This window comes from Diabrotica virgifera, chromosome 2 (assembly GCF_917563875.1).
Source record: "Diabrotica virgifera virgifera chromosome 2, PGI_DIABVI_V3a".
NCBI lineage: Eukaryota > Metazoa > Arthropoda > Insecta > Coleoptera > Chrysomelidae > Diabrotica > Diabrotica virgifera.
In genome coordinates this window covers 21,129,887-21,157,730 of record NC_065444.1, presented here as the reverse complement: position 1 = coordinate 21,157,730, position 27,844 = coordinate 21,129,887, and the positions used below count along the sequence as shown (strand labels likewise).

General features: G+C 33.3%; 1 protein-coding gene across 4 annotated transcripts in view; it reads left to right on the top strand.

Annotated features, from left to right (window-relative positions):
• Positions 1-20,226, top strand: part of LOC114326480 (MICOS complex subunit Mic60) — a 38,531-nt gene extending 18,305 nt beyond the window's left edge. For 3 of the 4 annotated variants that reach the window (XM_028274872.2, XM_028274874.2, XM_028274870.2), the window contains 5 exons: positions 4,564-4,792; positions 10,140-10,160; positions 12,201-12,359; positions 15,190-15,481; positions 19,828-20,226. In XM_028274872.2, coding sequence (XP_028130673.1) covers positions 4,564-4,792; positions 10,140-10,160; positions 12,201-12,359; positions 15,190-15,481; positions 19,828-20,005 — 879 coding nt within the window. In that variant the 3' untranslated portion in view covers positions 20,006-20,226. The remainder of the gene's footprint in view (positions 1-4,563; positions 4,793-10,139; positions 10,161-12,200; positions 12,360-15,189; positions 15,482-19,827) is intronic. The other variant, XM_028274873.2, reaches the window with a different exon arrangement.
• The last annotated feature ends 7,618 nt before the right edge of the window (positions 20,227-27,844 follow it).

The window sequence follows — 27,844 nt, the reverse complement described above, 5'->3', positions numbered from 1 at the left end:
AGATATAATGACAAATAATGAGGTTTCGAATAAAAGATTATAACACAAGGATGGTATTAAAGATGAGTAATTTAACATCGGACTTCAGTTTTAGAGTTGCAACCGCAAGTATCTGTTTTAAAGTGACTCAAAGTATGATATGAATGTAAATGAATATGATCCAAAATTAGTAAAATCGTATATGAATCGACGCAAAGTTACACGAAGAGTTAAAGTATCGACTTCCAGTTCTACTTTCGATTACTTTGGATGAAAACCTAGGACTTACGAAGTCCAATTACTTGTTAACACATGCTCTTGTGAACATGAACGGAAAGAAATAACACGAGTAGCGTTCATCAGCAAATCATCAACGGCTGATAGCAAAACTCTACGAAACTATATATACGTTATAGTCTAAGATCCGAATATAGGTCGACCTGCACCCATCTGCTTTCCGGATGAGACATTTTTTTATTAAATTTCATACATAGACAAAAACGACTTGCATGGCTTGCCTATCAAATTCGTGTCATAGCTATCCTTAAGGTGGGGTGAGCTTAGAGTTTGAAATAAATATTTCAAGCATATTTTTTTGAATTTTTTTTGAACTTATAATAGAATTCTTAAAATCCCATGGACTGATCGGGTCACAAATGAGGAGGTCCTTACAGAAGAATGGGGAAAAACCGAGAAGTATTAACCACCATCAAATCTCAAAAGTTGGAATACTTTGGACACATTATGCGAAATGAATCCAGATATGCCCTCCTACAAGCCATTCTGCAAGGAAAAATATTTGGAAAGCGAGGTCCAGGAAGAAGAAGAACATCCTGGTTAAAGAACCTCAGAACCTGGTTCAACTCAACATATCGCTCGCTGAGAACATTAGTGACGTAACTCAAAAAATACCAATTGTGACTTAATCTATTAAACATACTCCTAATATTGAACTTGATATTATGCTTTAATGACGGAAGTCTCGATACGTCAGTAATACTCTTTGACTTTTAGTTCCACTTCTGCATGCATTAGTGACGCAAGTCACTTTACTACAAACTACGTTTTTGAAGTCACTTTACTACAAAACGTTTTTGAAGTTACGTCACTAATGTTCTCACCAAGCGATATGTGAAGCTTTCCTGCATTGCTGCAGATAAAATAAAGATGCCATGCCATGGTGATCGCCAGCATTCGTCACGGACAGGCACAGCAAGAAGAAGAGGATAGAATTATTTTATTTTTAAATTAAATAAGCATATTCACTATAATCGCTGATTGATATATTGGACGGCCTCTAATATCTCAATCAACGCTATAATTCAATGAATTAAAAAAAAAATAAGGAAAAATATTAAAAAATAAGCCAACGCTCAGTAAATCATGTGAAACGAAAAGATCAAAAATATTTTATTAGCTTTATGAGTATTATGAGTTTATCGAGCATAACTCTGTCGAGTTTTTTCAGTTATAACGATTTTTGACTTTTTGGTATTACTCAGAAGTCAAAACAACCAAATTTTTGCTCACGAATGGGTGAAAATCAACATATTTATTATAATAAAAAATAAGCATAAACAAAAAAAATTGTATGTGCAATTTGTATGCACGTTAAAAATTCGGTTAAAATTCACATTCTTATTCCAGTCAAAACACAATAATTAACAAGTCGCTGATGTGGCATTTCGATCATCGACCGAGAAACACATTAAATTTTTATTACTGGTGTTGATAACGTGAACGGTATCAAATTCACATCGTGGGCAGCTGTATTGATTTTAAATAATAAAAAATGTGGCAGAGTCTCGAAGAGTTATAACGCCATTGATAATGATGATGACCAAATACTTTTGAAATTACAAAAATGAATAGGTTTTTTTGTATTACAATCAAGATTATCGTTTTCAGGACAAGCAATTATCATCACAAATAGGATGTTTTGAACAGGGTTATTCAAAGCAGAGTGCTGCATGCACGATTTTTGAAAGAACTCACAATTGGAATTCGATATTTGGTAATCGAAATTACAATTCATGCTTAAATTTAATTGCTAATCACTATTTTCGTACCAAAAACCGGTTTAATGGCGATTGCTATAATAGCCCTATCTATACCTATAACCCATCTGCACACTAATGGAACGCAGATTCAGGTAGAGCGCGTTAAACAGTCTTGCTACCTGGGAACTATTATAAATAATGAGCAGTAGAGCAAAAAAGTTGAAAATGGTGGAGGTATTTAGCATCAACGGTTCTCCTTTAAAATCAATATGACGGCTAACCCTTCAGCGGAATTCAGTCGCAATTTTAAATTTACACCACTATTGACCTCCCCTAAAGGATAGAATTATAAAATTTGGGGCAGCTCGGAAACAAGATTCAATTCAATAATTATGCTCCCCATCCCTTTTTAATATATTCCCGCTAACTCGGAAAATATCAACCGCACGAAAAAAATTGTCAAAAAGAAATAATTGTAGGAAATCATATTTGAAACAATTTTAAATATTCGTAAAAAAAATGAAAGAGATCAAAATTCAAAATTATGTAAAAGTTAATTCTATCTACTAAGTTCTATTTTTGTATTATAGGTACCTACATTTTTGTCGTAAAACTCATAATTAACGAGACAATTCAATAGTTATGCTCTAACTCTAACCTCTAACTGTCACTATTTCCCCCCATAACTTGGAAAATATCGACATCATAAAATAGTTATTTTCCTAACTACTGCGGAAAGTGATAATTTCACGCACGAGACGCCGTTGACCCGAACGACGCGATAGCGGAGTTCGGGCAGGCATTCGAGTGCGAGGAACACACTTTCCGCACGAGTTAGGAATAATATTTATTCTAGGGCCGTACGTTTGGAAAAAGCCACAAAAAATAGAGTTATATCAATTTTTATTTAGAAGTGAAAATACACAAATCAATTATTTGACAAGGTTGTCAAAAACAAACTTTCAATATTACTTTATTGCATGTATTATAATATATTATAATGCAATATTACAAGGTATTTTACTTTCCCGCACGTCGTGCGTGAAAGTGGAACTTTCGGAAACGAAATGCGTGCGTGAATCTTTAGTACCATGGTTGGATTATAACCGTTCACTGTACACTCGTCACCTCATCTGTCATTCTGCCTGGCATAATGACGGGGTAGTTACATTCGCGGTCGGACGGACCGATGGACAGACAGCCTTGGTCAAATTTCTCATCTTTAGTACCATCCTTGGATTATAAGCATTCATTTGACAACTTTATTCGGCAAAAATATTTCTTGGGGATTTTTTGTCCGGGATTTTTTGCGGGGATATTTTGTCAAAAAAAAATTGTGGGGATTATCTGTCCGGGATTTTTTGTGGGGATTATTTGTCCGGGGATTATTTGTGGGGATTATTTGTGACGATTATTTGTGGGGATTTTTTGTCCTTGGATTTTTTGTCCGGGGATAATTTGTGGGGATTTTTTGTCCGGGATTATTTGTCCGGACCCCTAATAAACTCATATTTGTCAAGTACCGAAATTTCCTAAGGAAAGTTTCAAACGGGCCATTACGCTCCTGAATTTTTGATGTTTATTTATTTTTTTTCGTAGCGCCATCTTATACATAATTGCTACATTAACAGAGCTTAGATTCTTACAGATTCCTATACTTTTTGTGTATTATATGTACAAGATTTACGTTTCACATGCCAATTTCTATTAATTCCAGAAATTTATTTTAAAAGTACACCACGCAAAAAGTACTTTATTAATTCACATTTTTTTAACGTTACATCCTTCCGTTACATATAGGCTAGTGCTAAACGGACTTTTATCATGAAATTCATTTAAATACTTGAGTAATTTAGATATAAACGCTCTTATATTTATTGAGAAAAAAGCAAAACTTTCACATTTTTTTATAAACAATACACAACAGGTAGGGTAGCAAAAATATGGCTGTAATTAGCGAGATATATTGTTAGTAGGTTAAGCATTTTTCGGTATACATATATGCTCTAGATTATGAGTGGTGTACTTTATAAAGGTGATGGGATCGCCTATACTTGTAACATTACCAATGGCCGGCCTTAAGCATAAGATTCTTAAGTTTAATCCATTTCCAGCAACTCTCAATAAAAAACTCTCAATAAATATATTAGCTATTTTCGAGGTGGACATTTTTTACCCACCCTTGGGCATACATGGAACCTAAAAAAGGTTGGGCGTTTAAGTGTTAAGAAAGACAAAAAATGCACTTTCTTCAAATAAACTTTTTTATCCCTTGCCTAGATTTTGTGTCACATTGGAACTACTAAAAATCGATTTTTTTATAACAAGAAATCGAACGTCACTGACTTGGCAACATTTCGCGCCTATGTGTATAAAAATTATTGTTTTTGATAGTATGTATAAACGTCACTGTCAGTGTCGAATTACCGACGCACTGTTGCCTCACTTTTGAAAGTTCGCAGAACTTTCGCAATCTTGGACCGCGTTTGTTGCTACCTGTTGATCGCTACTGTGTGCTCTTAAACATTTTTTGTTTTATTCACGAGGAGACATAGACATTTTAACTTGTTATGTTTATTTCAAGGTATTGAAGTTAAGAAAACAACATGAGATAGAACTTCGAGAAGCACTTAAGAGGCAATCTCAGACGTTCACTGACCATTTAGAGGAAGCAGTTAGAAGACGCGCTGAAGAAATCGAAAGGGAACTGACTAAAAAATACGACGAATTGTTAGAAGAAGAAAGGTGCAAGGCTAAAATTCAATTGGCAGCCATTGTGGGGCGTCTAAAGGGACTAGATGAAGCTATAACAGGTAATAACAAAGGAGTTGCTATTTTCTTGTGACATGTTAATACATTTTTACTGGGAATAAGCCACACTTATAACTAGGTTAATTATATAAAAATATATGACTAAATACTTAGTCCATTCTTTCACGGTTTTTGCTCTAAATTTTAAAGAACCGCTTGGATTGACATGAAATTTGGCATACAGATAGCTAATAAGTCAAACAAAAAAAAGTGATATCGTGCCGATGTGTGCTTTTGCCCTGGGGGTGAGTTTCACCCCATCTTGGGGGTGAAAAAATATATGTCCAAAATAAATGGGTAAACTGACTAATTTTAGGTAACTTTTGTTCTATAGAGCTTTTTCGCCAAGTCAACCCTTTTCGAGTTATTTGCAAGTGAATATGTTCATTTTTCAACAAAATAACCACATTTTTAGACGGTTTTTCGCAAATAACTCAAAAAATAAGTATTTTGTCGAAAAAAAAAACGTTCGTAGCAAAAATATAGCTTATAAAAAAGTAAAAAAAAAAATGGTGTACGCGTTGGGTCTCTGGATCTCGTAGAACCAGAGTTATAGCCAATGAAAAATAGATTCATATTCACCAAATTTCAAATAGAATATTTCGACGTGATTTATTCAAAAAATTAAGCACTTTTTGGGGAAAACCCATTGTAACTTTTTTAAAGTGTTTAAAAAAGCTTTATTTATGTTTTTACAAAAAGTTTCTAGCATTAAATTTAAGCAAGTTACGCTTAAAATAAAGTTGGTCCCTTTTGTTTTTGCAAAAAAAAAATCGGGAAGACCACCCCCTAATTAGCAACTTAAATGAAATTAATCGTTACCGCTCCACAAATTATTTTACTTATGTTGTGTTTATAATATGATCTGTAAGTTTTATCGATTCAAAGTGCTTATTTTTGAAAAAATTTGGTTTCAAAGTAAAATTTTTTAAAAATTTAAATTTTGAAAAATATGCTTTTTTTTTCAAAATAACTTAAAAATTGTTAGAGATATTAAAAATCTCGAAAAACAAACAAAAGTCAGATTTGCTTTTCTGATTATCATGTATTTTTTTGTTTTTCTGTTAGACAAAAATTGATGAAGATTTGGTGTTTCTAAATTTGCATACATTCGTGATTAGTGACTCGTTCAACCCCTTTTAACTACATTCCTTTCAATAATAAGGACTTTGAACCGATGAAACTTACAGATCATATAAACAATATATACACGAGTCAAGAAACTTGTGAAGTCGTAACGATTAAGTTCATTTAAGATACTAATTAGGGGGTGATTTTCTCGATTTTTTTCCAAAACCAAAAGGGACTAACTTTATTTTGAGCGTAACTTGTTTAATTTTGATGCTAGAAATTTTTTTTATAAAACAAAAATGAAACTTTTTTTAAACACTTTAAATAAGTTGTAATGAGTTTTCCCCGAAATGTGCTTCATTTTTGGTTATTTTAAGTTAAAGTATTCCATTTGGAATTTGACGAATTTGAACCTATTTTTCATTAGCTATAACTCTGCTTCTACTAGGTGTAGAGACGTGATATATACACCATTTTTTTTAAATTTTTTACAGGCTATATTTTTGCTAAGAATGTTTTTTCGACAAAATACTTACTATTTGAGTTATTTGCGAAAAACCGTCTAAAAGCGTGGTTATTTTGTTGAAAAAATGAACATATTCATTGCCAAATAACTCGAAAAGTATTGACTTAGTGAAAAACTCTATAGAACAAAAGTTACTTAAAATTAGCCATTTCCTGACTTTCTTTGAACGAATATTTTTTCACCCCCAAGAACGGGTGAAAACTACCCCCAGGGCAAAAGCACATATCGGCACAATATCACTTTTTTTCTTTGACTTGTTAGCTATGTGTATGCCACATTTCATGTCAATCCAAGCGGTTATTTAAAATTTAGAGATTTTGCAATATTTTACCGTTAAATAACGGACTAAAAATTATAATGCAGCGTAGCGTGTCTACTTTAGTTTTAAACATTTAAAAATAAAAATGACGTTGCGTATTCATAAAGAGAAAAATTTGTAAAATATTTTTTTTTCAATTAGAAGCATGTAATTAAATATTTGATCTTGGTTTTTAATTCCAAACAACTTTTTATAATAATAATTTTCGATATTCAGAGAAATAAAGGTACTTTACCATTAAACAAAATTCATATTTTTTGACAGACCTCGTATAATATTGACAAAATTTGATATATGATGATTGAATCTTAGGTTTTAGAGCATGCAGAACTTTTTATGAAGAATAACTTTTTTTCGTAAAATTGATAATAAAAAAGTTTCCCATATGTTTCCAACTTAAGTAGACACAAGCAAGCAAGCAAGCATAGTGATTTAACCCAGCCTGAGAGACTTGCTCACCCCTAGAGAATGACATTCGGGTGATACAATTCATTGGGGCGAGGAGGATTAACTCCCGTAAGCAGGAATCACTCCACCCCGCTTCAATGCTCCAGACCATCCACTTACCCCCCGATAGCACTCTGATGCGCTATAGGGGCTCTCAATCAGCAAAGTGCTTATCATATGGGAGTCTTGGGTACACGGACTCCCATATGAAATCCTACCCCGATCAATGCAGGCCAGCGTGAGGCGCTCTATTCCCGCTATCTCTAGTGACTTATCTTCGATCTGTTTTGCTTGCTCGGGCGCCGAGTCCCCGCTCTGGGCTATGTCCAGTTCGGCGACTCGGCGCTCGAGGATGTGGGCCCCTCGTGCCCTTTTTTGGGTTTTGTTACTAATATTTTTTTTTGTGGCTTTCGCCTATTGTTAATATTTTATTGATTTGTTTATTGGCTGAAGCCGTTTTGAAGTTTTTTGTATATTTTTTTTGAGGGATGTCTGAAAATTATAAAAATCAACATTAATAAATATAATGAGATGCCAAAGGTGAGCAAGTTGTCTTCTTTTGATAGAGCTACGATTATCTAGCCTTTATTATATATTTACTAATATTTGTTGTTTGGGTCTCCTATGTTTCCATCTATGGTACACATCATACCTTAATATCTCTTGCAAGATCCGGTTTGGGTGGTCTTCTAGCTCAGCAAATTTTGTTCTGGCTTTTTCCTCCATAATATCCAGTACTCTTATTTGTTTTAGGTTTCTAAATAAGAACCGTTCGGCGACGTATCTGGGCACGTTTGCAGCTTCTCTGAGGCAGTTGTTGTGAGCCGCTTGTATCTTCTTTTTGTTACTTTGACTTATGTGACCCCATGCAAGAGATGCGTATGTAATTATTGGCAGTATAATGCTATTTATCAGTCTTAATTTTGTTTTCATAGCTAATTTGCTTCTTCTTCCTGTGAGTCCTCTTATTGCCGATCTGGCCGCTGCTGTTTTCTGGACTGTTGCGTTGACATGTGATGTGAATGTAAGACCTTGGTCCATTGTGACTCCTAAATATTTAACTTCGTTTTGCCATTCGATGGGTCTGTCTTGCAATGTTAGCTGTTCTTCTGGGTTATCTCTTCTCTTTTTGAAGATAACCGCTTGGGTCTTATCTGGATTTATTGCTATTTTCCATTGGATACTCCATTCTTCTATTGTATCCAATGCCGTCTGTAGATTTCTTACAGCTATATCTAGGTTCATGTGTTTTGCAGCAATTGCAGTGTCGTCTGCATAAAGGCTGATCAATGTTCCGGGTGTTCTTGGAACATCTGCTGTATATATGGTATACAGAAGGGGTGATAAAACTGCCCCCTGTGGTACTCCAGCTTCCGGCATTCCGTGTTCTGATAGAACTGGTCCTATCCGGACCCTGAACTTCCGGTCGCTTAAGTACGAGGAGATGAGTTTCGTCATGGCCCCGCTGTATCCATAATCTCTCATTTTGTATGTCAGTCCTTCATGCCACACTCTATCAAAGGCTTTGCTTACATCCAGAAAGGCTGCTCCCGTATATTGTTGGTCATTGAATCCAGCTACTATATATTCGGTAAGTCTTAATATTTGAAGTTCGCTGGAATGTTGAGCTCTGAATCCAAACTGTGATTCTGGGATTATGCCTAGCCTGTCTGTCTCTGATTGGAGCCTGGTTTGGATGACCCGCTCCACTATCTTACTGACTGCTGGAAGTAAGCTAATCGGCCTGTAATTTTGAGGAAATATGTGGTTCTTTCCTGGCTTGGGTATCATAATTACATGGGCTTCCTTCCATCGATTTGGGAAGAGCCTGTATCTTAGTATTGCGTTTGTTATATTTGTCAAATACACAACTGCTTTCGAGGGAAGATACTTCAGAGCTCTGTTAGTGATTTCGTCTGGACCAGGTGCTTTCTTTGGTGAACTTTTTCGAATCAGTTCACTTATTTCTCTTGGTGATGTGGGATTTATTGTTTCTTCTTGTTCTTCGGGCGTTTCTAGTTCTGTTTCTTCGACTTCTTCGATAAAGTCTATATCTTCGTCTTGGTGATAATTCAGTGTACACTCTCTTTCAAGTGTCCTTCTCATCACCTCGGCTTTATCTTCTTCTGTGTAGACGATCCCATTTTCTCCATGTAGTGGGGGAATGGGTTTTCTATCGTTTCTTAAAGTTCTTTGGAGCCTCCATATTTCTTGCATATTTTGGCTCCTTTCCTCCATTGTGCATAAAGTAGACACGCTGTATATTATATAATTGTATAAAAATATTTTAAGTTTAAAAAATATAAACTTCAAATAACAAATGAATATGTATGTATATTCATACTGTATACGGCAAGGTTACTGCACGTGTCTCGATTTTTCGAATGACGTTAAATAGGATTTCGGGCCCGTACAAAAGCATCATACCGAGCGATAAAAAGTATTCATTTAAAAAAAATTTAATTATTAGAAGAATTTTCTTTACAAAGTAACAAAAAAAATTTGTTTAATTTGTATTTTAAGAACCACTTTAAAAATGGAATCGAAACATCAAAATAAACTTATTTTAATGTAAAATTGTGGCTTATTTCCTGTAAAAATAGTAAATTGTATTATGCTTTTTCAGTTTTTGTTACATTTCCATCAATAATTTCTGTTCAACCACCTTGGTTGTTTAATAGTTACTCATTTGAATAGAAAAAGAAGACGAACGAGAAAAACATGTCAACCAAAACACATTTTTAAATGTGTCAAATATGAGTTTTAAAATTTTGTTTACTCATGTGATAATTTATATATATATATTTTTTTTGTATAAATGAAGTTATGTTAGGTGTGTTTTGTATTGGAAAAAAATTTCTGTCATATTATCATGTTGAAGGTAATATGTACTTTTATTCTCCTTTTTTACCAGTACTATTTACATCGTGTTGTGCAGTACAACATATACTAATTTTGTAATATGTATATTTTTTTGCAAACAAAGACAGAGACGAATGGCTAACAGGTATTGTAAATTTTAATTCAATTATAGTTAGTTAAAATATACAAACAAGGTTAAACATGCACAAATTAGCGCCTGTCAGGATTTTATTGACGTTACAATAGGGAACTTGCATATTTTTTATTACATAATAATGTTCAGTTTTGTTTAAAAATTAGATTTTCAAAATTTCACGCTTTAAAAACTCGTAATAACTTAGAAATACAAATTTAAAGTCTTCTGCGGTATAAAATAGTTCAAACGACCCGTGACGTCACATAGTTTTATTATATATGTAGTTATGATTATGGTTATATTTAGGTATATTCTTCTTCTCCTTCTTTAGTTTATTAGCCTCCACTTACTTGGGTATTTGGCCTGCGCATCGTCGCGGAATAAGGGAAAATATTTATATTCTAATGACATTTATCGTATGTCATTGTAATAATATATACCAGTTTGTTGAGATTGGAGTTTGATACAGGTTTTGAAGGAAAGGAAAGAAGGTTTACTATGGAAAATAAAACCATTTTGTAAAAGTACAAGTTTTCGATTAATAGTTCAAACGATCAAAAACACTTGTGACGTGACATAACTGTATTTTGTACATAACGTTTATAATATCTTATTTAAAATTATATACAATTTTGTTTACTTTGTTGGTGCAGAATGTAAACATATAACCGGATGACGTCACGACGCGTTTTGGGCTGACTGGTATAGTTTGAATTTTTAATCGTCTTTAGGGTCCAAACGAAAGACAAAAAAACATTTTTATCTTTGATACATGTTTTAAATTATGTTCTGTTGTGATTTATAACATTTTTTTAAAATTTAAATTTTATGCAAGTTCCCTCTTGCCTATACATATTAAAATCTGCGCGGCTAAACTACACCATAAGGGCACCATTTAGAAAGCGCACGTCCCCGGCACTCACCGGTATCGCCCCGTTCCGTTGTATGATAAACTAGGCGATAAATCCCGTCTAATTATTAATGTGGCGACCGTAGCTCATCCACTAAGATACTGGCATTGAGCTGGAACGCACGAGTTCGATCGACAACGAAATTTTTAATTTCTATTGAAGTACGCGAGCCGTCTTCGTGTTTCGGAGGACACGTAGAGCCATCATTCCTCCTGGGTTAGTGCGGGTCGACACTAGTTACCTAAAACAGGGTTAAAGAACCGCCGAACCTGTCCGAAAGCATCTCTTCGTCAAAAATGCCATACAATCAGCCCTGTGATGGATGACCATTATGGAAGTTATCTTTAACGTAAAGGTATCCTGTAGTTAAGTTATAATTCTCGAATTGGTGTGGTGTATCATATTTAACTTAACTACTTGCGTTATTTCTCGACAGTTCTTGAGTTATCTGATATATCAACTGTCACTGCTATCGTCTTCGATTACATGGGAGTATAATATACAGTTATATGTACACTCGCAAATTTAATTTACCATGACCCCTTAAAATCCTCCATAATTTTCCGCCCCCAAAAAATCCCACTACAATTTCTGCTTAGAAAAATTTCCCTAGACGCTTTCAAATTACCCCAAAATTGTGGGTACATACGCCAATCTGGCAACCCTGTTTCTATCTACCGTTTGAAACACCACCGAACCCGAACGGCTGTTTGCTGTTCGGCACTGTTCGGTAATCGACGGTGGCCGGCGACGGGTATTTACTTTTACGGTCATCTACCCATCCTGTAGCATGTTCCGAACAATCTCTCGCACTCACTCCAACTTGTACTATTTCTACATAAGGTTCTCTTTGCTACTTCAAACTTTGTTCCTCAAATGTTAGTTCTAATATAACGTTGAAGAAACAACTATCTCATAACTGTGACGGATACATCACACCGAATTTTACCTAAGTAGTTATGGGCATCGTTATTCCTGAGAGTAATCTTAACTTTAACTCAAACGTTAAAAATAACTTCGGTTATCCATCACAGGGCTGAATATTATTAAACCACAAAATTAATGTTTGCTTTACGTGATGGTTGAAATTGTTATGGATCATGGAATTATTTGACTTCACCATATAATCATTTTTTAGAAAAGAATAATGCAGACGCGGCTAGTAGGCAGGCTCAAGTATTGTGGAGTGCATGTCAATCTTTGTTGCGAGCAATCAAAGCTGGTTGTCCAGGATTATCTTGGAAAGAGCAAATTAGACCATTGGAACCTGAAATAACAGCTGTACAAAAAGCAGCAGGTAAGTTTTTTTTGTAATATATTGCACACTTGGTATAAATTCTTCTTCTTCTTTTTGCGTAGACATGACTGTCTGTTTTTTCAATGTGTCGTTCCATCGTTTTGCCAACTGATCGTCTTCCTATTGGGGAACCGTCTCTCGCCGTCCTTACTACTCTATTTGTTGTCACTCGGCGTATGTGGTCATTCCATTCTATTCTTTTCTTGTCTGTTTCTTACCCAGTTATTAATGTTCTCCACCTGGCATCTCCGTCGTATACATGCACTTCTATCTAGCTCTATCCCATAGAGTCTTGCCATCGATTTTTCGAAGGGTTTTCATCTCTGCCGTTTCTAGCATTCTTTTTGTCCTTTCTGTACCAGGTCATGTTTCTGTTGCGATGTCATTATTTGCCTGATGACTGTTTTGTAAATTCTGCTATTCATTTCTTTTCCGATATTTTTATTTCTCCATGTTGTTTCATTCAGGCAACCTACGGCCCTGTTTGCTCTATTCATTTGATCTTCCACTTCTGTTTCGAGCTTTCTGTAGGTAGATAGTGTGATGCCTAGATATTTAAACTCCATATTTTCTATTATCTGACTCTCCAACTCTAATTTACATCTTGTTAGATTTGCTGTTATAACCATGCATTTGGTTTTTTTTTGGATAATTAACATGTTAAATTTTCTAGCGGTTATATTAAATTGGCGCAGCATGTGTTGTAAATCATCTTCACTTAGAGAGATTAGTATTGCGTCGTCTGCATAGCAGATTTATTATTTTAAGTTGTTTTTCTCCCATTTCATATCATTTTTTAGTTCTTACTTTTTTATTATTTCATCCATGATCAGGTTGAACAATAAAGGGAATCCTCCTGTATTATCCTATTGCCAGCTTTAGTTGGGCCAGTTAGTTATTTTTCTACTTTTACTTTCATTGTGTTGTTCTGGTAGATATTTTCGATCGTTTTAATTATTCCTAGAGGATATAATATATAATGCAGCCAGAGAGCAGTTTCTTTTAGCGAAAAGTTGTAAATATTTTTTATTGTTTTTATTTCAATTATTTTAATTATTTAATTGAAGTAAACTTGGTATCTGAGACTTTTCGTCTTCTTCGTTTTACGAGAGATGTCGCTGATTTGCGTCTCAAAAGTGGAATCATTGCATTCGCGGTAATTTCCCTTAAATAAGGCGTTGGTGTTTGATTCAGAGTTGTGACTGCATAGCTCCATTGATAACGCCTGAGCTATCTGGAGATGGTGGTCCAACTCTGAATCAAATAAAAACAAAAACTGCAATTCCCCTTAATATACCGGGTGAGTGGTGAGAAACGCGCCAAACTTTAAGACTGTATAATATACGTAATAATAATTAAAAGTATCTCATATTTTGTTATTCGATTTTCATTTGTTTCCGAGATACGGGGTGTTTTTTCTTACAAACTGACGATTTATTTATTGCTCTAAAATCGCTTGAGTTGTGCAAATGAAATTTGGTAAGTTTTAAGACGTAGTTATTGCGCATTTTCTGACATACAATTAAGAATTTTATATTCACCATTGGCGCGCGTACGGGTAATAGTCTGAAATTTTTTAAAGATAAAAATGGTACGCCACTGAAATATTTCAAATTAAAAATCTTTATTACATTCCCCATTCAATTTGTGACAAAAAATTTATCTTCCTTTTTTTATGCGACGCTTAGTTTTCATGAAAAAATTTAGCGCTTAGAAAGTTTTTGACGAAGTTTCTATATGAATGTGTAGAAACTTATTTCGAATACTTTATAAGCGTTAAGGTACTTTATTTTTTCCATGAAAACGAAGCGTCGTATGAACAAACGTGAAGATAGATTGTTTGTCAGAAATTTAACAAGGAATTCAAAAATAATTTTTGAAGTTATTCTGCTTTAGGCGCGATTGAGAGTAAAAATTTTCATAAATCTGCGCGCATGCGCACACAGACAGTATGTAGTTCGTTTCTTATCTTTCAAGATAGTATCTGTATCAGCACAAATAAGTCATTAAAAGAATATATTAGTGTTTTTAGTAAATGTATTATTTATTATAATTTTTGTGTCTTTGAATTTCTCTTCTTCTGTAGTAAGATAATAAAATATGTAGGTATAACATTTTTATCACGATACCACTCAATCTATTTGTCATCGTGTTGTGTAATTATATCCGAAACTTACGTGTCAATTATAAGAGACTCGGTGGTCTAGTTGTTGAGCGTTTGGTCAGAGATCGAAAGGACCCGGGTTCCAATCCTGGACGATTTATTTTTTTTATTTTTGGTTGTTTTAATAAAAAAATTTAGGAAGTTATAGATAAGAAAGTTAGTTTAATATTTAAATAGAATACAAATAACCTGTTAAGTATATTTACTTCGTTAAAATTATATAATAGAAGAATAACTTCTTACGTGCGTACAAAGTACACACACATTCTTTTTTAATTTGAAATATCTCAGTGGCGTACTATTTGTTTTCTTTAAAAAATTTCAGACCATTACCCGTAAGCGCGCCAATGGTGAAAATAAAATTCTTAATTGTGTGTCAAAAATGCGCAATAACTATGTCTTAAAACCAACCAAATTTCATTTCCACACCTAAACCGGTCTTAGAGCAATAAGTAAATCGTCAGTTTGTAAGAAAAATTTTAACACCCCGTATCTCGGAAACAAATGAAAATCGAATAACAACACATATGAGTTATTTTTAATTATTATTACGTATATTATACAGTCTTAAAGTTTGGCGCGTTCCTCACCACTCACCCTGTGTAATTATTTAATAAAAACCTCTTGTGAGTAATTAAAATAATTACTATATTCTGCTTCTTTTAGCTGATCACGATGGATTGGTCAACGCCGTGATAGAAGGCATTCCAAAAGAAGCGCGAGAAAGAGGCGTGTACCCCGAAGATGCCTTGAGAGAGCGGTTCTTAAAAGTAGAACAAGTCGCCAGAACAGTGGCATTAATTCCAGAGGAGGGTGCAGCACTACCGGTCCACTTGTTGTCCTATTTGCAGTCGTTGATCCTTATAAAGGCCGCTAGTCCTATTCCTCAAAGCGAATTAAATAATGAAATAATAGATGTTTCGACGTTAAACACAAACGACATTCTTCAAAGAGCCAGGTAAGGTGAAAATAGGATATTTATCTATCTATTTACGGGTACAATTATGTTACAATAATTATTCAATTGTTAACAGCATCTTGCCGTATTCCCGTCATCCTTTGCCAAACCTCTCTGTCCAAGGCATCGTCTTATTGTAAAATGCGGTCATATGTCGATCTATTGACGCTCACAGTCCACGACCTTCGCGATCTACCCCGCTTTCTTCTTCCTGTTGGCCTCACTGAAATATTTATTTAGGCTATCCTGGTACTGAGGGTTGTTACCCCCGGTGATGGGGTTGATTTAGTTGAAACATTACTTACCGAAATATATTTATTTGGAACACTGAATATGACAGTAACTAGTTGGTGTCGGGATGGATAATGTCTACTCTAACCACGTAGGTTTCTGAATAATTAATAATCTCTTTCTTTACTCTCTACGTATCTATAAATAAATCCCAATTGTTTGTTATGATTGACCATACTTGAGTGTGACCGTGAATTACTAATAGTAACATAATTGCTGACTCCGTTGTTTTCAAAACGAGTGGCCTACATTGCAGAAGCAATGTCACCCATTTACGTAATGTAAACAGTACATGTAAATAATATTTGTTTGAGACTTTTAAAAATTAAATCGATATGGATTACTCTTATTTTTTGGATGCTAATATAAATCCTGTACAAGGCCAACGTTCTTCAGGCAGTCTTAATAGGTGTCCAAACCATTTCAATGATCTTCTTTCTATTCTATCTACTACCGTTTCCTCAGCGTTCATTCTTGTTCTTACTTCTTCGTTAGTTTTCCTTTCCCATCTTGAAATTCTTGCACTTCTTATATAGTCCATTTCTACGGCTAGTAGCCTTCTTTTCAGATCTACGTTGAGAGTCCATACTTCCGAGCCATAACACAATACCGTCTCCACTATTGCTCTGCCCACCCCTTTTTTTGTTTTTATTAGAAATATTCTTATCCCACCAAAATGCATTCAAGCTTCCCACAATTTCCCTGCCTTTCCGGATTCTTTGCTTTATCTCTGCTCCTCCCAATCCGGTCTTGTCAAACAATGCTCCCAGGTATTTAAATGTTTCCATCTGATCAATGTTAACGTCAGCATTGACAAGGACTTTAAATCGAGCCTCGCTGTTTACTACCAACTACTCTGTTTTTGTTAGACTCACTTGCAGTCCCCACTTTTGATACTCATGATACAACCTTTTCATCATAAATTCTAGATCTAAAGCATCCGGAGCTATCACGACTTGATCATCTGCAAAATTAAGAGAGAAAAGGTGTACAGTATTTATATTAGCATTCAAAAAATAAGAGTAATCCATATCGATTTAATTTTTAAAAGTCTCAAACAAATATTATTTACATGCATTGTTTTGATTTCGTAAAGTAGGTGACATTGCTTCTGCAATGTAGACCATTCGTTTTGAAAAACAACGGAGTTAGCAATTTTGTACCATTAGTATTTCATGGTCACATTCAGGTATGAAATAATAACAAAACAATTACGATTTATTTATAGATACGGAGAAAGTAAAGCAGAGATTTCGTTATTCATCATTCGTTATTTAACCATCAATGTAGTTAGAATATAGACTTTTGTCCACCAACTCGTTACTGGCATATCTAGTGTTGGCAAATAAATTTATGTCTGGTAAATAGTGTTCCACTTAATCAACCCCATCATCGGGGGTAACCACCCCAACCAACATAAAGGGTGTTGTCATTAACTCGAATACCCATTCCGCCACATCTCTTCTTCCAGCTTCTAAGGGATGCCTAACATACAAATTAAACAAAAGAGTAGACATACTACAACCCAGTCTAAGGCCTTTTGTGGCATTAATGGAGTGCGACAATATCTCTCCCTTTCTAACTTGTACTGTATTATTCCTGTACATTTCTATGATAATCGGCATAAGGTGGTTGTCAATATTCAGGTCTTTCAAGGCTTCTCACAGCTTTGTTCTAGGAACCGTGTCATATGCCTGTTCCAAGTCAATAAGCTAAGTGTAATTATTTTCCTACGGATACAAAATTGTCTGCCAGTTGTTGCAAAACAAAAAGGTTATCTGTACAAGATCTGTCTGGTGTGAATACACTCTGATCTTTTCCTATTTCATGACCTGTGTTCTGTATAATTTTATTGTTCTAATATTTTGCTAAACAGGCACATAGTACTATTTACACTTAAGCCTCGATAACAATTTGGGTCTTTTCTAGTACCCTTTTTAAAAATAGAAACTAAATGAGCCTTCTTCCACTCGGATGGTATCTGTATTTGGTTGCAGCAGCAAATCATAATCTGTGTAATTCTGTCTATAAGGCAGGGGCCTCCTGCCTTCAGAAGTTCGACAGAGATGTTTCCTTGACCAGGTGATCAGCCATTTTTCATTCTGAATAACGCTGTCCTTGTTTCCTCTCATGATATATCGATGCTTCTATGGATTGAGCACCTCCTATTAGGTTTTCTATTTGAATGCATTTTTGTTACCAAATAAGATTTTTTTTCCATTTTAATCCTTCGTAACTCCCGATTTTTTGTTTGATATTCTTCTCTGTGTTGAGCTGATTTAGTGGCAAGCCATCTATCATAGAGAGTATTTTTTTCCTTTAACATTCCTTTTATCTCGTCAGGAGCCAAGGAGGATCATATTTTCTCTCTGTTTTTTCCTGTGTCCCTGATACTTCTCGTGCAGTTTTAATTATTATTCTTCTTCGATGTTGTTACTCATAATTGTGTTATTTGAGTCATGCTCTAGTCGTCTCTGGAACAAGTCTTTGATACTGTCTTGTTTAAGGCGGTTTAGTTTGTATCGTATATTGTCTTCTTTACTCACAGACGAGTTGTTCTGCTACTTTATCGCTTACTTCCAGTTTTCTGAATGGGTAGATCAATTTCGATACAAGAAGATAATGGTCGGATCCACAGTTAACCCCACGTTTCACTCTACAATCTTGTGGTATCATCTTGAAGTTAATAATTTTTATCGCCAACCGTCATTAAAGTCATTCATTATTGTACTCATTTGCGGCAGTAAAGTAACACTTTATTGTACTGAAAGAAGAATTTTACTTTACTTGCCGCGATTAATCAAATTAACCGAGATTGAATGTAAGTGGTCGATGGCAGTAATCGAATGGCGAGTATTTGAGTGAACTTAAAATTTATTTACTTTAATTATTAAAAATATTGTACACAATTTGCGATATTATCAATTTTTATGTCAAAAAGTGAAATTCTGTAGTATTTTGTAATTATATTCATATAAAATAAATTAAAACTTTACCGATTTAGTAATTATTCAATATTGATAACTATCGATTAAAAATCGAAAGCGGCCATATTGTAAAAGTTATGCCATCACTGTCATGAAATTATTATGACGTCAAAAATTTAAAAAGTTCTTAAATTGTAAATTGCAAGTAAGTGTTAAGAGGAAAGGAACATTTTGACGCCTGTCAAAATTTTCAATGTATTTTAGATGTAATCATTTTTTTCGAATCCTGAGAAAACTAATAAGTATTTTTGAAAAATTTAAACGCAGAATGAAAGATTACTTTATTACCGAGGGCCGAAAGTCCCTTAGAATGAATAAAAAGTTTCTTTTGAATGAGATATTTGAAATTAAAAATCACACTACATTTTCTCTTAGTTTTTCACCCCTGTAACTTATTAAAATAAACATTATAGAAGTTTTCAGGGACTTTCGGCCCTCGGTAAGAACGCAATCTTTCATTCTGCGTTTAAATTTTTCAAAAATACTTATTAGTTTTCTCAGGATTCGAAAAAAATGAATCCCCATTTAAATACCATTGCAGCCGAAAATACGTACTCATCCCCTTAAAACCAATATCAAATTATGTTGGCAAATATTATTTTATATCAATAAAACATGTCTTAACCGATTGTCAAATATACCAGCAAACGAGAAGTAAGCTCAACCTTCCCAGGGACATATCTGAGCTTCTTAGAGACAATACAAATATCAACAATATCATACAGTTTTTAACGGAAATAGGAATAAAAGACATTTAATTGTATCACAAATTTTTCAGGTATACTTTTTGTTAGTACATATGTATTTACTTAATATTACAATCTCTTTTTATTTTTAATATGTATTTTCCATTGTTGTCGTTTATAACCCCAGTGGTTCGGACGACATTAAATTTAAAAAACATACGTTGGCGATACAATTGTGTATGCACCACGTCAGTAAAGACTCTTTATCGAACTCGTCATCAGATATCGAATATCAGATTCGTTCGATAAAGAGTCACTTTACTGACTTGGTACATAAATAATTATTACTGCAGTTTATTATTTATGCGGTGTTTTCTTTCAGGTATTGGTTAGATCGAGGTGACTTCACACAGACGTTGAGGTACATGAATTTACTCAAAGGTGCTGCACGGTGCGTGGCGAAGGAATGGATGGACGAGACTAGAATTTATTTGGAAACCCAACAAGCCGCAAACACGCTGATGGCATACGCCTCCTCCAGCGGTTTGGCGTACTTGTGATGTGTACAAAAAACAAAATAAAAAAAATTCAATAGTTCAATCATGTAATTTCTGATCAATTGTGTTATCGTATTTATTTCCAATATTTGTCATCGACTTACTTTTTTAAATATATTACGTTTTAGCCACCATTGTTGTTATTTGACTATCAGAATTGTTATTCTTTTGGTTTAGCCTATTATGAAAAACAGGTTAAATAAAATTATTAAATATGTTAAGAATACTTTTTATTTACAAAATGGAATCCCTTAGCGCTGTTTCACATTATAAGAATTTAAACGTGCGAGAGTTAGAACGAACGACGACATTCCAATGGTGGCTCAGGTAATCATATTTATTTTTTTTTATTTATTTATTATTTATACATATGACCTGGCCTCTAGTGACTAATCCAGGTCGTTTTTTCCTGATGGGATTACAGATATTTTTTTTTTATATTTTTACATTTTTGACTCAACTATTAAATCTATTTTTACAATAACAATTTGCCATAATCTCTTAATTACGTATAACAAACAAATTTAAATAAACAATTTAAAATATTTTTGGTACTATCAACTCCCTTCTAAGTTATAAAGACAGTCCCTCTATTTTCAGAAGAGAGTTGGTAGTTTTTTTTTTTTTATTTTTTTTTATTTTTATGAATTATGTATTGAATTATTATTTTTATTTATTTATTTTATATTGAATTATTATTATTATAATTGTAAATATCTATTTTTGAATTTATATTTTATTTTATTTATTTTAACTTTATCTTACTCAACTTCATCAGGGTTGGATTATTGGTTGTCTTCTTCTATTATTATAGATTTCTTGTTGTTTTTTAGATATTATTTGTGTGAGATTGTTTAATATTTCAAAATATTCTTCATTTTGTAATATATCTCTTATTTCAATTCTTTCTAATCTTCTTCTCATTTCTCTGTGTTCTTCATTTTCTATAGTATTTTCACAATGTATCACTATATGTTCTGGTGTACCTAGTTCTCCACATTCACAATATGCATCATCTTTTAAGTTAAATCTTTCCAAATATGTTGGGTACGGTCCATGTCCTGTTAAAAAGTGTATTAAACCTTGTTTTGGATTAAAATAATTTGGAATGTTTTCTAATATTGGTATAAAATTGTATAAACGTCTAGATTTTGTTGAATTTTCCCATTCATTTTGTCTTTTTCTATTTATTATTTCTTTTAATTCTCTTTTATTTCTTATATCTAATCCTATTATTTGTATTATTTTTTCATATTTTTCTTTTTTTAGCCAATAATTACATGCTCTTTTTTGTGTTTCTAAATGCATTGGCATTACTCCAGTTAAAACTGTGAGTGCCTGTGTTGCAGTTGTTCCAAATGCTCCCGTCATTCTTACAAGAAATCCTCTCTGAGCTCTATTTAATTTTTCCGCGTTTTTTTTTTATTTATTAATCTATGTGCCCATACACTTGAACCGTACCCTACAATTGATGCAAGTATTGTACTTAGGTATATTCTCATCTGTCGGAACGAAATTCTATATTCCTTCTGTGCTAGACTAGCAATGCTATGCATGATCTTTGTTGCCTTTTCACAGACACAATTCATGTGTTTTGTAAATAATTTTTGTTCGTCTATTATAATACCTAAATATCTTGTTTCCATTTTTCTTTTTATTGTTTTCCCTCTAATTTTTATAATTGGATCTCTTTCTAAATTTCCTTTTATTAAACTATATGTTGTTTTTGAATCTGATATTGTTAATTTTACTTTATTCATCCAATCATTTACTCTTATTAATACTTCATTTGATTTATTTTCTAATTCTCTTCTTGAGTTTGCATCTATGATCAACAACAAATCATCTGCATATGCTATGCTTCCAAGCACTTCAGGATCTATAGTCAATTGTTCCAACAGTTCCTTTAGCATTACATCCCAGAACATAGGTCCACAAACTGATCCTTGTGGACATCCTTTTGTGATATGTTTTGTCTTTTTTCCTGTTGGACAGCTTAGGCTTGCATATCGGTCTTGACAGTAGTTTCTGAGACTTCCGTACAGATTCTTTGGACATCTCATTCTTCGAAGTCTTTCAAAGAATGACGGCCACCAAAGATTGTCAAAAGCCCCAGACACGTCTATAAAGATCATTAAAACATACTTTTTTATGCTTTCGTTTACTATTTCAAATACTTTTTTATCAACAGAAGATGCAATAAATAAAGTATTTGAAATAGTAAACGAAAGCATAAAAAAGTATGTTTTAATGATCTTTATAGACGTGTCTGGGGCTTTTGACAATCTTTGGTGGCCGTCATTCTTTGAAAGACTTCGAAGAATGAGATGTCCAAAGAATCTGTACGGACGTCTCAGAAACTACTGTCAAGACCGATATGCAAGCCTAAGCTGTCCAACAGGAAAAAAGACAAAACATATCACAAAAGGATGTCCACAAGGATCAGTTTGTGGACCTATGTTCTGGGATGTAATGCTAAAGGAACTGTTGGAACAATTGACTATAGATCCTGAAGTGCTTGGAAGCATAGCATATGCAGATGATTTGTTGTTGATCATAGATGCAAACTCAAGAAGAGAATTAGAAAATAAATCAAATGAAGTATTAATAAGAGTAAATGATTGGATGAATAAAGTAAAATTAACAATATCAGATTCAAAAACAACATAATCATATGGAGCCTTTCTCACTAGACGGTGGTTGGAACGTTCGGTGAAGTCGCCGTGTTTATGCCGTCTCTCGCTTACAACAACAGACGGCAGCCGTGCCGTCTTAACGAACCCAGTAGCATAGGGGACTTAATACATCCTTTCATATGATACTGTCGTTTTGTCGCACGAAGGTAGTTTCTTTGGTTGTTTGGTACATTATTTTCATTTACACTTTGTGGCTGTTTGAAGTAGGTGCAAATATATATTTTATATTATGATGTCTCAGATTGACAGTGAAATATTAATAACAAGAAGCGAGACCTGTTCTTTGGGACAAAACAATAAAAATATAATTTAAAGATAGAAACTTGACGAGAAATTCTTGGAATGGTGTATGCCGTGCACTTAACAGTGAATTCGACGAATTAGTGATAAAGAAAAGAACCCATTTAGTAAGTACAGCAAAATTATTTATATGTTACTGATAACAACAATAATTAAATCTGCTGAGCATATTATAATAAACTTTATTTTACATAGGTGCAATTAACGTTGAATATAGAGGGTGTTCCATCAATATGTGTGAATATAAAAATATATAAATCATATCTTTTTGCGTTAATAGGATGGACCCAATGAATTCGGTTCCTCTTATTTCTCTTTCTTCGACGATAAAGTAACCACAACGCTATAATTTTATTTCGCTCCTATAATATAACTATATCTTTTGGATATGGAATATGATCTCCAACATTCGATAATCGAACACAGTACTGAAAGAAAAAGAATACTGCAACTAATCAATTTACAGATCTGGAATATTGTTTAGACAGGCTAAAAGGTAACCAGGCATACAATGAACCTAGACATGGTTGCCGAATGCTTTCAAGAGGTTGCCATGTTAGCATTTGAGGACAGTTTTCTAGAAATAGTGAGGAATTCCAACTAAAAGATCCAGTAAGGGGAGTGATTATTGTAAAGCTTGTAATGAATATAATAAAGAACTGAAAAAGGGGAAAAAGAGAATTGTGGAGAATGCATTGCGAGGAAATAAACAGCCTGCAAAAATGTCAATGTCTATGAAGTTCTCTCCAAGAACCCTCAGATAAATATTCCTTTACTCCAAAGGAGTCAGGTGAACACACTTTCAGAATAACGAAGAGATTCCGAAAAACTTTCCAAGACGCACCTTCCAGAGTCTGAAACAAAAATGATAACACTAGACACATAGCAGTAAACTGGACTGAAGACCATAACTTAGGGTTTTGTCTGGTTCACATTATTCTAGTAGAGCGGTGGAATGCCACTGGAATAATGTGAACCCTCATTCCATTGATCAATCCGATCCAGTTGACTGGAATGACGGTCTATTTTTCATTCCAGCAACACTGGAATAGTTTGAACGACCAATCCAGTGCTCAATTATTGCATTAAAGCATTGTTACTATTGGGACCGTGCAAGTTCGGAAGAGCGACACCTGGTTTCAGAGCTCGGCAACATTTTTAGCACTTTTAATTATATTGGCCAATTATGTCAGTCCTGGTTAATGGATAATTGTTAAGGCCATAGCCCAAAAAAGAATAGACCATTCCAGGGTGATGTCATTTGACAGCGACTGGAGGGCAAAGATCTTGTAAACAAAGTAGGTCAAGTGTAGAAAACCATTGTTTAATTTAAGAATATGATTAAAATACCAGCGTTTTGTTCAGTTGTAATGTGTTCCAGTAAAAGTAAAAGAGATAAAGTGAATTTTTTTTTATAATACCAGCCGCATTTAAAAACCGAGATGTTTTAAATCACTATAATCACAATGCACTGTAAACAGAACGACGATATGGGTCAAGAAAACTGATTTTCTGATTATACCGGGTTTTTGCATCCCCTATGAGGGTGTTCTATATCCTATATCTAATATTTGAAATTTTTGTAGTTAAAACCATAGATTTCTTATAATAAAACGAGAAAATAGCAAAAAGAACACCGAAAACACAATTTTTGCCCCTCAGTGTCGCTGTCAAAGTCACGTGACCTGGAATGGTCAATAAGAAGAAAAAGTAAAATTGAGGTTTTGTTATTATAAGGTTAACATTGTACACTTCGCGTCATATAAAATTGGTACACTTTTTTTTTCCAATGTAAACCTGTGTTCAGACTGACAATTATTGTTCGTGAATCACTTCGTTGTTGCCATCACAGATAACGGAATTGCACTAAATCTAAATACAAAAAAATAACGTTTAAAATGTGTATTTCGAATTGTAATACATATATTTAAATTACACACTTGTTCACTGTAAAAGTTATTTATTTTGTATTAATTTCAAATTATATTTTTAATTTTTCCAGTGTGTTTTATTTATTCTACACAACTTAATGCAGTTTTGTCCTACAATTTACGAGAAACCAATCACACCTCTCGATTTGACATTAAACATAATAATTTAAAGTCATGTCAAGATTTATTATCTATCATTATTTTTGAATTGAATTATTTTCATAAATTATAATAAAACACGAATCAGTGTATGGATACTTAATTGAGATGACGGAAATTTACAATTGTTTTAGTTTTTAGTATATTAAAAAATGCGGTCTGTCACACAGCCCCGTTTTTACCTAGTTTGATATAATATTTTCGTTGCACTGGCAACGTTGCCCTAGAAATTGGAATGACACTTGTGACAAGATCAACTTACACAACTTGAAAAACACGATTTTCGGTTATAAGAGTTGTACCAGTTTTTTTTGACGCGAAGTGTACTACAAGCAAAACACCATTAATTAAATTCACTGTAATAATTGTATATCATATCAATATTGTGGAGCAACATATAATTTTTACAATTTATAACACATCATTTGCGAAATCCCATTTTCTTTAATGACAGTAGGAATGAAATATACGTCAATTTGACAATTTCAATTAACACCGTGAATTATTTAAGACATATGTTAAGAAAGTTGCAAGATTTCTCCGCTATTCGCGCACGCTCATTTCTCGTATCCCCTCCAAGTACTTGCACACAGCGAATAGTGTTACCGATCTTACAGCTCTTGAACGACTAGAACGATGTGGACGACATGACCAGTCCAGCACTGTACTGGATTAACTCACTGCTGAAGGCAAAAAAGGAAACGTGGGACAATGAGTGTAAACGTCTAGTCAAAAGCATCGACTTTGGCAGAGCAAGAGAAGAGTGGAGAACAATAAAATCCCTAACGGATTGAAAGGGAAAAGTTTATGTCAGCTTCATACCGCTAAAAGATTGGAAAGATTATTCTCAAAATATATTGACTGAAGATCGTCCATAAATTCTCTCTGAAGATGAGAATAATGACCAATATTTCCAGTCAGAGACATTTTTTGATCTCAAACCGCTTTAATATTTGATAATAAGCTGGGAATATCATGTCTATGTCATAATATTCGACCTTCGATCGATTTTCTTCTGTTCTCTTTGCACAATAGGGAATTTGCACATTTTTTTATTACATAATAATGTTCAGTTTTGTTTAAAAATGAGATTTACAAAATTTCACGCTGCAAAAACTCGTAATAACTTATACATATTTAAAGTCTTCTGCGGTATAAAATAATTCAAACGACCCGCGACGTCACATGCTATTTTGATATGTTTAGTGTTTGATAGAAAAATATTTGTTAAGGGAAGGGAAGCAAAACTATTCAGATGTTTCAAACTTAATTGTAATAAATCAATCTATATATAAAATTATATATTTAGGTTAGCAAAATAAATATATGTATGTATTTAGTTGACATGACACGTACAAAATATTGTTAAAATAATTTTTATACGTAAGTTAATTATTATAATAAACTATTCCAAATGGGAAATAAGCCACAATTTAACTAAAAAAATTATTTTATTAACGTTTCGACGTCCCAATCGGATGTCATTGTAAAAATACAAAAATTAGTCAGATTAAATAAATTATTAGAAAACATTTTTTACTAAGCAACAACATTTTTGTTTAATTTAATAATATTTTGTATTTTGACAACGACGTCCGATTTAGACGTCGAGACGTTAATAAAATCATTTTTTTTTTTAGTTAAATTGTGGCTTAGTTCGCATTTAGAATAGTTGATTACAAAAATGCCACAAGGAAATAGCTTCAGAACAAGTTAATTATTATTGTGAAAGCTTTAGGTCTTCCTTTTATTTTAATTTTGGACGGTAATACTATTTCACTTATAACTAAAAAATATATAGTAATTTATAGTCTCTTAACTTTTTCATACTGTTTTAAACTGTTGTTAAACTCATTAAAACCACTAAATAATTATTGTCCACCCTGCATAGTTAATTTAAAAACAAACACTAAACAAATAAAAAATAAGAAATCTCTTTACTAATCAATATTAAAAATTAAAGTGTAAACACAACGCGATTAAACAAATTCCAACACTCTGAACTTTCTTATTTGCGTACACGTTAGCGTGTACCTAGACACAGCGATATGATTAGGTATATTCTTCTTCTCCTTCTTTAGTTTATTGACGTCCACCTACTTGGGTATTTGGCCAGCTCGTCGTCGGGAATAAAGGAAAAATATTTATATCCTAATGACATTTATCGTATGTCGTTGTAATAATATATACCAGTTTGTTGAGATTGGAGTTTGATACAGTTTTTGAAGGAAAGGAAAGAAGGTTTACTATTGAAAAAAAAAACCATTTTGTAAAAGTACAAATTTTCTATGAATAGTTCAAACGATCAAAAACACTTAACGTCACACAACTGTATTTTTTACTGACGTTTATAATGTCTAATTTAAAATTATATTATACAATAGGGAACTTGCATAAAATTTTGAATTCGAAAAAAATGTTATAAATCACAACAGAACATAATTTAAAACATGTATCAAAGATTAAAAAGTTTTGTTTGGCTTTCGTTTGGCCCCTAAAGATGATCAAAAATTCAAATTAAAACAGGTGGCCCAAAACGCGTCGTGACGTCATCCGTTTAAATTATATTTACATTCTTCCAAAAAAGTAAACAGAATTTAAAATTAGACATTATAAACGTCAGTAGAAAATACAGTTATGTAACCTCACAAGTGTTTTTGATCGTTTGAACTATTTTAAATTGACTAAAGGTTATCTAAACCAAGGCCAGAAAACAAAAAAAAATATATAGATTTTAAATTTGTACTTGTTATTAT